The sequence below is a fragment of the Rhamphochromis sp. 'chilingali' genome (assembly GCF_963969265.1).
Source record: "Rhamphochromis sp. 'chilingali' genome assembly, chromosome: 2".
In the NCBI taxonomy this organism is placed as follows: Eukaryota; Metazoa; Chordata; class Actinopteri; order Cichliformes; family Cichlidae; genus Rhamphochromis; species Rhamphochromis sp. 'chilingali'.
Genome location: NC_137930.1, coordinates 3,551,306 through 3,563,775, shown reverse-complemented (window position 1 = coordinate 3,563,775; position 12,470 = coordinate 3,551,306). Strand labels below are relative to the sequence as shown.

The 12,470-nt window shown below is 41.1% G+C and overlaps 1 protein-coding gene across 1 annotated transcript in view; it reads left to right on the top strand.

Annotated features, from left to right (window-relative positions):
* kiaa0513 (KIAA0513) overlaps window positions 1–10,613 on the top strand; it is a 28,079-nt gene extending 17,466 nt beyond the window's left edge. Inside the window, exons 5-12 of the mRNA XM_080876062.1 lie at window positions 304–374; window positions 1,095–1,302; window positions 1,390–1,430; window positions 1,556–1,628; window positions 2,446–2,523; window positions 5,320–5,400; window positions 6,661–6,755; window positions 7,074–10,613. Of these exons, the coding sequence (XP_080732188.1) occupies window positions 304–374; window positions 1,095–1,302; window positions 1,390–1,430; window positions 1,556–1,628; window positions 2,446–2,523; window positions 5,320–5,400; window positions 6,661–6,755; window positions 7,074–7,123 (697 nt within the window). The 3' untranslated portion in view covers window positions 7,124–10,613. The remainder of the gene's footprint in view (window positions 1–303; window positions 375–1,094; window positions 1,303–1,389; window positions 1,431–1,555; window positions 1,629–2,445; window positions 2,524–5,319; window positions 5,401–6,660; window positions 6,756–7,073) is intronic.
* The last annotated feature ends 1,857 nt before the right edge of the window (window positions 10,614–12,470 follow it).

The window sequence follows — 12,470 nt, the reverse complement described above, 5'->3', positions numbered from 1 at the left end:
TTAAAGTGTTGTTGAGCAATAATTCTCCAGGATCTCTGAAGATTTTCTGCATGAACATGACCTCAAACACACACCCAAGGCAGTAAATGCATCTTCATTTGTTTACCTCTCCAACAAGTTTCAGAAAATTCAGCATTGAGTGGTTTTTGCTTAAATTCCACAGAAACAGACAAAGGGTGCTAAAAATATACTTCTGCATACTTTACATAATATTTAGTTCATATATTTTCCACCAAAGTCATCATTTCATAGGATCACATCTGAAGAAATGCTGTGTTTTCTTGTTTTGTTTTTCTGTTGCAGGTGTTACCAGATGGACGACTACAGCCCGGCAAAAAACCTCATGACCATGTGCTTCACTTATTATTACGTTGGTAAGATCAGCTGAAGTTCTTGAAAACAGTCTGTACGCCACCTCAGAGCGACTGTAAGGTGTTGCTTTTTAAGAGAAACGCTGCTGAGCCTCTGCAGCCCAAATTAAAGGCTTTTCTTTTCCAACTTTTAGCTGCAAAAGTGCAAAAGACAGACATCTGTGTTTGTGTCTGTTTTATAAAAACAAGACACCTCAGTGCTGATTCAGGGAATGTTACCAGCAGGGTTTGGCTCTGTGGTTTCTCTTGCAGCAGCATCACAAATAAAGGTAGTGTTTGTGCTTATGCAAGCAGGAAGCACTGAGTGATTAGTACACCACTGTGACACAGTGCATTGCATCAGCGAGTCTGCAGGCACGTCTGCTAAGTTAAATATTTTTTTCTGTCTATAACAACTTGCACTGTGGCGCAAAGCGACACACAAAGGTCTGCTGCAGACTGCAGAGAGCCCTGATTACACAGAGTAACAGCATGTTTCCACTTTTGTGTTGTGAACACAATCTTACAGACTAATGACTGTTTTCGTTTCCAGCTCACTGAGTTGCTGCTGGGCTAAAGTGAAGCGTTCACTTCATTAAATCTCACACGGGCCTATTTTTTTTTAAGTACTTCAGTGAACACCTGTGAAAATAACCCCCCACCTCAGACGGTGCAAAGCAGGTAGCTGCTGGGAGATGCTGTTAGGCAACGTTAGCACTCAGCATTTTGAGCTTTTCTTCTCAGGAAAGTCTCAGCCATCTCCCTCGGAGCTGTTGGATCGCGGTGGTGCTCCAGCTGGTCTGGACTCTTATCTCAACAAGGCTAACACCTGGCTGTCAGGGAAGAAGGACGCTGCCGAGCGCCTCCTTAAACACACGTCCAAGACTGACGTCAAAGGCTTCTTTGGGGGCCTGGAGAGCAAGCTGAGAAGCTCAGTGGCTCCCAAGTCTGAGTGAGCATCTGCACCTCCTCCTTTGAGTCTGTTCATTAACACTTTCGCTTGTCACTGTATTCCTCACTCTTACAATCTGTTTTGCAGTGATGGGGAAAATCCGGGGGAGACGAAGCCTAAATCACCAGGTATCGTAGCTCAGAAATCATTTTTTATTTCACTTTGCTGCTCCAGTGCTCTTACTTTTTTAAAGAATGTTCTAGAAACAAACCTGAGTCCATCCCTGCCTGTTATATTTCATCCTCCTCTTCAGTGTCAGGCGCTCCAGAGGAAAAGAAAGGGGAAAAGGTGTACCTGTACACTCACCTGAAGCAGCAACCTATCTGGTAAGAATCACATCATGTGAGGAAGAAACTTTTCACGGGACTCAATTAAGAGAAAACTAGAATACACTGAGTTCTGTAGCAGCCAGGTGATGCTAATCAAATGCACCTGATGAACTGATCATCAGCACGTGTGAGCACCTCTATAAAAGCAGAGGTTTGAGTGGTTTGCTGGTCGGGAACGTCAGGAAATTCACCCCAAAGAATGACCGTGTGTCGCTCAGAGAAAATGCAAAAAGCCTAAAGCTCCATAGTTAGCATGTTTAATGTTTAAGTTCTTGACAGTACCGGCCGTCCTCTGGAGTCAGATGTGAGGCCGTCTGTGCTACAGCTAAAGCTCGACCCAAACTGGGTCATGAAACAGGACAATGATCCCACGCACAAAACCTAAGTGTATTATGGCATAAACTGTGTGACATTAGGAGATGAAAAACAACCTTAATTCACAGTCATTGTTCAAAATGTCATAATGTGACCATATAACATAAATTGTTACAAATTAAAAAGTAACAATATTGAACTGAAAGTGATGAGAAACAAAAAGGTAACATTTCAAATCAGTGGCACGACGCAAAAAGGAGCTCTGTTCGGTTTACTGCTTAATTTCAAAAAGCAGCTTCTACACATTGTTGCCCCCCCACCCCAATTTCACTGAGTCATTACCGGCGCGTTGGGAACTGCACATGTTAGAAATGGTTGGCATTGCAGTATGAATCATACCAGAGCCTCTTTGTGCCTGGAGAAGTGACGGTTATTTCTGGCTGTTTGGTGAAGCGGTGGAGGCGTGAAGCCTGAAACGTGTCCATGTTCTGTCTGTCAGGCACACGCTGAGATTTTGGAACGCCGCCTTTTTTGATGCTGTCCATTGTGAGAGGAAGAAAAGATCTCCGACCACAAGGTGAGTCTGTTTAATACTAGCTAGCTTCGTGTAAATGATGGAAATATGAATCTCTAGAGTTTAAAGGAGCACCTATTGCTTTGTCACTTCCTGTCTAAATGAAATATTTGCTACTGTTGCCTCTAGCCCCCTCTTCACCTGTTTTCTCCTTTTCTCTCCTCTCTTCTTTCTCCTCCTTTCCTTCCTCTGTTTTCTCCACCTGTCTGCTCTCCTCTCCTTCTCCTTCTCTAAAAGCTGCTATTGTTCTCTCCTTTTCTGCATGCTGACTTTAACCCTTTGTCTCCTTGTGCCTTGCTGCCGGGCAGGGGAACGCAGGATGAAGAGAAACATGTGAGGTCTGTCCCTCTGTTTGTCCAAAAAAACCAAAACAAGCAAAGATCAAAGTTTAGGTGGAGGAGAAGGCAAAGGGCAGATCTTCATGAGGACTAAACCTGAAGGGGACAGAGAGCTTTGAGAATGTCAATGTGAATGACATAGGTCTTTACATAGGTCTCTGCTGCTGCCATACTGCACTTTGCATGGTACATACCACTTCCTGCTAATATACAAGACAGACGCCAAACTACACTCAGAGGGCCACTTTATTAGGGATACCTTGTTAGTAGCAGGTCGGGCCTCTGTTGAGCTGCCGTAATTCTTCATGGAAGAGATTTTGTGCATGTTGACACGTTAGCATCACAGAGTTGCTGCAGTGATGTGAATCTCCTGTCCCGAAGGCGCTCTGCTGGACTGAGGTCTGCCTGCTTTATAGCTTCCTTGCTAGCTAAAAGTCAAGTACTTTTCCCCTGTTGTTTGCTGTGCTTGGTATTAAAAGTTACCCCCCCCCCCCCCCCCCCGTTTTTGTAGCTTAAAGTTTAGAGCAGAAAACACAGCAGTGCCCATTTTCTCTATATTAATGCTTCCTTCTGCTTGGGTGTTGTCTCTCTTTAGGTTATTTGTGGTTGATTCACTGTCAGCGAAGCTAAGCTATCCCCTTAAGTTGAAATGGGGACCTTAAAATCCACGTTCTTCTGATTGGCCAAGGTCAGGAAGCCTGCTGAGGGGCAGCTTGCGAGAACCACCTCATCTGGTTAATAATGCAAAGGAACTGTGAACTCACTGAGTAGCTTCATTTCTCATAGGAAGCGGTGACTCCACAAATCCATGCATGACTTGGATGGATGAGTATGAACGCTGACAGCTCAAACATCCACAGCAACAAAAATGACTTCTGTGTCACGAGTGTTACAACCATTAACAGTCTTTACCCCCAGCCGTAAAAGGCTGCTGGAGTATTGTTGTCACACCACCGGGCGGTGGGCGGTGTGGACACCCGGCATTGTGAACGTTACAGCTTTTTAAAATGCGTCACTGATTTGTGCCAGACCGATTACTATGGTGACACTCTGACTCCATAGTCACCAAAACAGACGACCTCCAATTTCACTGCACGACAGCCGTGCTCGCCAGATGTTCTGATGGGTGAATAAAGATGGAAATCTGTAGGAATCTGTGCTAAAAACCCCAAAAATGTCCGATGGATGTCAGAACTTGAGTCTCGAGGTCTGGCAGTCGCCCCGGGTCTGATTTGTCACATGTGCTCCGGTGAACCGTGAGAGGAGATCCTCTGTTAGTGATGACCAGAGAGTAATGTGAGGCTGTGCTATGTGGACATCTGCATAATCAGAGCACGGTGAGATGTGAAGATCATTTTTTTCTTCTTTCTTTCTTCGACGTCTGTTGGCATGTCGGGGCTGTCGGGCGCAGCTCTGTCACGCTGCAGTTGAAGTGATTTTTGTGCCTACCTCTGACAAGCATCACACCCACAGTTAATATCCGGAATGTGCAAAGAGGGCTTGTATAATGTCTGGGATGGTATTTATAGATGGCAGCAGATCCACTGCAGTCTGGAGATGCTCTCTGCCTCTTCACAGCTCACTGCATGTTCAAACCATTAATCTGCTTGCATTTTTTTTCCTCTGACTCCATCTGCATGTTCCCCTCTCCTGCCTTTTTTAAAAATCAGTGTGTGTGCTTGCTTTTGTACTTACACTGCAGACTGGTTACATCTAAATATAGACGTGCAAAAATAAGAATTTAAAAATGTAAAAAATGTAACATGTTTGATCTTCTTTCATTTCTGCCTTGACAAATATATGATGTTAGCAATGGATATAATAATAAGTGCATAAAAAATATTCACACATAGCCGTCTGTGTGTGACAGAAGTCATGAATTCATTTTCAACTTATAGTTTTGATTTTGTTTTTCCAGGACAGACTCAGATAAGATTTCATTATTCGGGGAGTTTGTGGCGTGTTGCTTCAAAGACAGATGACGGCATGTTTTCTTCTTTTTCAAGCGTTATAAAAGATTTAATTCAAATTCAGGACAAATGAGTCAAAACTGTCAAATGTAAATTAGACCTCAGACAATAATAATCTGGAAACATTTCCAGATTCATAAATATTTGTTTTGCAGCACTAAAGTCCAAATCAGTGCTTTTCATGTGTTGACAATGATGATTCTTTGTGAATGAATCATTTGTTGTTGTCTTTTCGCTGATGGCTGGTTAATGTGCTCTTTCGTGTCTTATATGTGTAATGAAATGAAAGTGACAGTCACAGGGTTGGATGTCATGCTTGTTTGGTTTTTCTTGGCTTTTCACAATGTAGTTTAAAAAAAATCACAATGTTCTGTGTAAAGAAACCTTGCTGGATGCGATATTTGTGTGACACCCACCCCTGACCTGTTCCTGTGGACGAGCTGAAGGTCGAGTGGAACTGAAGTCTGACTGCGACTGTGTTTTTGCTGCAGGGAGAAGTGGTGTCACATGACTGATGAGGAGAAGAAGGACAGCTACAAAATCGATGAGAACATCGCCTTTGGCCAGCTGGGGTAACCAAAACACCTCCGTGATTTCCACGTAGTAATAGAAAGAAATCCTAACAAGGAGCGCGAACGCCCGCCAGGGCAGCTCGCTCTCTGGGCAATATTTACTTTGAAGGGAATAGTATTTTATTTTCTGTATATTCATTTTTTTTAAACATACTTTAAGAAGTTTGCAGTGCAGTAAAATCAGATGGTGCAGACCAAATGACAAACCAAAACATAAGCTCCTAGGTGGAGGTAATAAAATGGTAACAAAACACAGGTGATGAGATAATAAGTGGTAATTAATAAAATAATCTGAACATCTTTTTAGTGTCTCAAACAACAAATACTTTATTACAAAGATGGTTTCAGTCACCTTTCTGTTGCTCGTGTGGGCGCACAGTAGCACCTCACATGTAGATACATGACTAATGCTCATAACTTCTGAACCTCTACAATAAGCTTAAATCACACTTTTGTAGTGTATGTAAAAAAATTACATTAAATGTAGCTATGCCGCCTTTTTTTTGCCTTTTTTTTGTAACGTTCTCCTGGCATTGGTCAAACTGTGACTCATCCGTCAGACTGAGAAGTGTTTTCCACGTTTACAACACTCATGTGAGGCTCACTGCTCAGCCATGAAGCTCCCGTCACACATTTTAAGCGCTGATGTTAATGCAGATTATGTTCTTCGGCACTCAGATCCCCCCCTCAGTAACTTTACATGACGTGACGACTGGTGGCCGAGCGGCTGTGGTTCCTAAATGCTTCCGCTTTGCAGTAACATCATTTACAGCTGATCGTGAAACGTGTGCATGGCAGAAATTTCACAAACTGACTTGTTGCATCAGTGGTAACAGTGGTGTTACAGAGCCACGCACGTGTTGCAATGTCTGTTAATGCAGACAGTATTGCAGATTAAATGCAATACTGATTAAATACAGATTAAAAGGTGGGCCCATTACTTTAGTCCTGCATAAGTCCACAGTCATGAAAATGATTAATAAAAGGTGAGAGGTGGCTACAAAACCTCTGCAGCTGGGCGTATTGGTGTGTCCCAATAGCAGATTTTTGTTTCGCCATTATCATGTATACCATAATATTACATGTGTAATCTATAATATCTGTAATGCTGTTACTGAGATGTTTCAGTCGTATAGTTACTGTAAAACACGGTTATTGTGACAACCCTGAGGATGTGCCAACGACTGCACAATATTTGTTGTGTGTTTGTGATATTTTCCTCTTGTACTGAGACGATGTTGGTGTTGTGTGTATTTTCAGGACATTCACTCACAACATGCTGGCGTTTGGTCTGAGTAGGAAGCTCTGCAATGACTTCCTGAAGAAGCAGGCAGTTATTGGGAACCTGAATGAAGGTAAAGCACGAAGTAGCCTTGGATTGGTCCAGTTTTCTTGTATTCATGGATCAATGTTTTCATATATAGGGATAATAAAAGGCAGTTATTTAAAAGTTGAAATTATCATTTAAAAATTCAAGATAAGGATTTTTTTTCTGTTGTCTTCTGGTAGAAACTTGTGATTCAGTAATCAGAAAATACCCAAATGCCATCTCATATTTTTGTTTTCATTGTATGCACAGCTGGTCTGTCGGTGATCATAAACTGTGTGTAAATAATTAAAAAGTGGCTCCTTTACGTGTGGAAGAACAACGCATGTATTTTGTCCCTCTGCAGAACAGTACAAGCTGCTGACTGAGCACATAGAGCGAATGGCAGCAGAGTGAGTTTGAGAGTGACTGGCTGCATCTCAAAGCCTCCACGTGACAATCTGACAGCACACAGCAACACATCAGCCGTTTCCTTCCAGCTCCACGTCGCTCTATCCGACTCTCTGGCTCTTTTTTCTTTTTTTTTTTTAAATTTCCTGCTGCTTTTGTGTGGTGCGCTGCTGAAAAACAACACGACCTGCTGTACTGAGCTGTGCCATACCTGTAGCAAAACCCTTCCATCTGCACCGTGTGCTGGATCAGCAATAATAAGGCCATCGTTACTTTAATATTTATAATAGTCGTGTGTCTGTGACCTGGTAGATCTGTCCGTGACGTTAACTAAAGGAATAAACCATCCAGTATAAGCCTCGAACAGCCTCAGATACACTGGATTTATGTATTACACCAGTGACGTGTATGTTACGTATCCTATATGCTGTTTATTCTGTGTTTCTCAGTGACCATATTTATTATAGGAAGAAGTCAAGCAACCTGTCTATCAGCATTAATGGCAATAAGAATTCATTGTGCTTTAATCTGCTGTTCAGGTGGCTTTAGGTCAGTTTTTATTCCTCGAAACTTTATTGTGCATTTTTTTTCTGTAAATACACAAAAACTGTTTCATAAAATTTACATTTAAGCAAAACTTTATTGCAATATTTTCCCATGCATTCTCTTTAGGGCAGTGCGCACAAAGATGCTACACGCAACAATTAACACTGCAAACCAATAACTCGGTTTTAGTAAACGGGGTCGCTTCACTTAGCATTTGGCCAAAAAGCTAACTTTTGGATCTGCTAGCACATCTTTTGTTCTTCTCATTGTAACACAAAAGAGCTAAAGAGCTAACCTGGCTTAGATTATAGGTGACATCATCAATCAACAACTATATTTTTCTTTAAAACGACAATGTTTTCAATTTTTGCAATGAAATAAGCATAAATGATATAACTTCCTAAAGAAGCTGCACAGGCATCCGCTTCCTTTATGTCACGCTAGCTCGAGCAGCAGTTACAGACGGTGGTAACAACCACAGTTACAACCTTACTCAATGAATCCATTCTCAAAGCTGTAAATTAAATATGAAGTCGCAACAACAGCAATGATTGGGTTATGATTGGGTTAACTTAGCTACAGAAACGAGAAACAGAAGCCTGCTGTTGACCAAACATGGCAAACCGCCTTCCAGCTCCTCTCCTCAGCTCACTGAAGATCATATCAAGTTATTTATCGATGCGAAAAGGTCGATATAACAATGATTTGTGGCTTTATGCTAAGCTAACCATCTTTTGCCTCTAATTTATGTGAAATGATTATTTAATCCTTTTGTTTTTCACTTCAAGATTCACACATTTGCAATTCAGAGATGCTGATTTTGTTTATCTATTTATTTTGTTTTACTGTTATTATTACTGTAACTGTGGGACTCCTTATCTTTCCAAAGTGCCTTCTGTCCATATCAGCATCCTTTTCCTTATCCTGTTATTCTACCCTCACTCAGCTGACCAAACATTCGTACCCGCTCCTCTGCTGTGGCTGTTTGTGTCTTCAGTGATGGACATGTGTTGTGGTCTGTTTCCATGTGGCTGTAATGTAACATTAATATCATTTAAGCATGTTGCCTGTTTCTGGTGCATGTGCGTCCATATGACATTTGTATTACTTTAGTCTGCCACTGTGGGGCAGCATTGTCTGCACTTCTCAGTGGAAGAATTTAAACAGTAATATATGAAGGTTTTAAAGTCAGGCTGACACATTCATGCGGGATGAATTCCATTTTTGTCCAATAGTGAAGTTATTATGTATATATTGCATATTTCTCTGTATACTGTTGTTGTTTAATTGTAAAGGTATAAATCATAGATGTAATTGTGAACCTTGACCTTAGTCTGATTGTAATGTGACCCTGAAGTGCCCCCCTGGACATCCCAGCTGTGTTCATGTGTGCAGATACTGATGTTGTTGTTAAATGTGAATCATTCGTTCATAGCAATCTTGATCAACGTGCATAACTGACGTCTTTGCAAATCCTCCAAACCCATTTTTCCCCACGTTCTTAGACTGTGTGCACACTGACTTAACCATTGTGCTTGTCCCCATGTTCCAGCTTTAAATGCTCTGATTTTTAATATTACCCTTTGGTTGTGCTTCTTAGCCAAGCATGAGCAATTTGCACTACACTTATTCTAACATATCCCTCTAGAGACAAATTCAGGTGTAAGTGAAGGTACAGAGCCCCAAACTGTTCAGTGGTAAGTGAATTTAAAACAACTTATAAAGTGAATAAACTGTGTAAGTGATATAAATGAACCAATAAATGTTTATGTAATTTAAAAAAATGAAGGTGACTTTATTTCATAATATTATTTTTTGGCTATGATGTTAGATTTGTGTTTAAACACCATAAAAATATAATTAGAAATTAAAGAGTGGAATTGTAAACTGATATGAAATGTATTATATTGAAATTAGAACGGTTACTATGGAAACTTTCTGCCAACGGAAAAAATGTAAGTTGAAAAAAATTTGCCAGAAAATTTGTCAAAACTTTCAGTCGTTTTCTTAAAATTTCAGTTTATGTGAAAATTTTTGATTATTCTGAAATACTGAGAATTTCAAAATGCCCAACTTGAATTTTTGACATTATTTGAAATTCTATCACATGTAACTTGTGTGAAGTCACAATTTTGAGACAGTAGCCCAAATTCTTTTAATTGACAGCAAATTTCTCTAGTGAGTTTAAAGCTTCTATATATCACGCCAAATAAATAAAACACAAATGAAATTTTTAATTATAAAAAAATATCTCGCTTGAAATAAAACCAACCAGCGAAATAATTTAAAAAAAAAAAACTAAGTTACTGAGTCAGAACAGTTTAATTGGTTTAATGTACATAAAAAGTTACACAAGTAATTTTTAAAAATTTCTACATGTTCCAAATAGCGTCCATCATCAGGAAAAAGCAAAGCAATCTTCCCGCTTTTATTCCCGCAACTCAAACTTTTACTGTACCGATTCAGCTGTTACACAATCAGACGCTTCCGCTTTTAGTTTGTTTGTGTGATTGCAACGCAGTAAATCAGTGAGCCTGGGTCATTTTAGCTGGAATCAGTGTCTCAGTTGAAAGTTATTCCACGTAATGTTCATCAAAGCTACATTTGTTAATATGTTACAAGGTTTCTGAGGAGTGCTTTTCCACTGAACAACCTCCAAAGTCACAGACGACCTTCATCTGTCAGAGGCACAGCTGACCATCATTAACCCAAACATCTTTGCTTTCATCCTCACTGTAAATACCCTCCACCCCCACCCGCGCAGTAATGGATGCTTGTAGTTCAACACCCATTTTAGCTGCCAGGCTCATCTGTACTCTCAGCTCCCTCTGAATAAACCTATATTTGCTCTGCATGGCTGGTGCCCTCATCCTCTCTACATCCTGCGTGTCTGCTGTGAAATGTTGAAGATGAACTTTGTGTAGTGTAAACCGTGTGAAATCATTAAAGTATTCTTACATTGTTGTGGCGTGAATGTGGAAAACATCCATGTGTCGGTGGAGTTGGGGATCAGTTTTTGGTGCTCTTTGATTCACCTGCAGCCTTTAGCTGCCAAACTTTCACCTTTCACTTCTATTTAGAGCGTTTTAAAGGTGATTGACAAGACTTGGAAATGGGAATGAATAGCAGATGATGCATGAAATGAGAAGAAATCAAGAAGAGCTATAGAGCTGACAAAAAACATCTAAACAATATAGAAGCTCAAATTAGAAGAAGAAGGGTTCATACCCATTTCAGGCTGTAAAGTAGTATTTGGTTGCACTTAACAACAAATGTTGTTTTGCATTTTGCACTAGCCATCCCCCAAATCAGTGAAGCACTGTACACAAATACTTTGTCTTTCTTTTTCTTTTGAATACAGAATATTACGCTAAAGGTTTAGAGAACTCATTTTAGACCATTCATATGTAAGGTTCAAACTTTACCTGCTGTTAAGAGAGAGAGAGACCCCTAGTGGCAGAAATTGTAAACTGCGTAATCAAAAACCAGAGTTTGTGCTGTTAGCTTCTTCCTGTATGTGTAACCACTGTATAGAGTTGAGGTCAGTGATGAGGCTAAAGTCAGTGCAGTGTTGGTATACTGGATCCATAAAGTGATATTTTTGTATACTAATTTTACAGAAAGTGTTGTTGTTTTCTTCCAAAAAAGAAAAAACCTTTTTCTTTTGGAAAAGTTGACATGACAGTAAAGGTACGCAGACCGGTGCCTGTTTCTTTGAGCTTTTATACGTCTGTGTCAATGAGAGCCGGGTGTTGATCGCGACCCTCTGCAACAGTACAATGTGCCTGAGTGTTCCAGTGTTTGAGCTTCGCTCCGAGCTGCCCGCACTCGGCCATTTTCAGCTCTTCGTATAAATAAACAACAGTCATGCTGACTGCGCTCTGATTGGATACCATGTAATGAGCTGTGAAAGGCCAGTCAGCAGCATCACACCCTGAGCACTCTGTGCTGTCTAATTAATACCAGGCCTAGTCACATGTGACACGGCCATGCCACATACTGAGTGAAAGGCTTTACATTTAGCTCAGGTCAGAATACCAGGCGAGCCATCGCCCCAGGTTCAGTCTGCAGCAGCAAAACGAGCCCAAACGTGCGCTGGTGAAGACATTTCTTCAGTTGCGAGAAGAACGAGGAGTCACGCAGCAAGTGGATTGAATCTCTGACTCAATCTGGAATTAAATGACGAGACAGAAAACAGAGACAGCCTTACGGAAGAATTGCGGTTCTACGAGCCAAAGGCCTCGGGGCCTCAATATGGCTATTCAGAGCTTGTGTAAGCACTTCTTGTTGGCAAGTCAGTCAACTGCAAAATTGCCTCAAAGATAAATAAAACAGCATGGTAGAAAAGTGGTTAGTGCCGTTGCCTCACAACAAAAAGGTCTTGGGTTAGAATCCACCATCTGGCCGAGGCCTTCCTGTGTTGTCCATGTGTCTGTGGGGGTTCTCTCCAGTTTCCTCCCACAGTCTGTGCAGTTAGTGGGGCGAGGTTAATTGACTATTCAAAACTGCCCACGAGTGTGAATGGCTGTCTGTCTGTCCCTCTGTGTTAGCCTTACCGCAGGGTGTACCCGTCGCCCCATGGCAGCTGGGACAGACTCTCCAAGAACTGCCTGTGACCCTGAATTGGAAAAGAAAAAGAAAATGCATCGTTATATAAAACAACTACAAGAGCGACGAAATCACTACAAAGAGACACTAAACACCTCCAGTTCAACAACAAATAAATCACCACAAATGGGAAAAAACGGTGTGCCGGCGTGATTCTTTTTCCCATGAAAAATCTGACGCATGAAATCCGACTCACGCA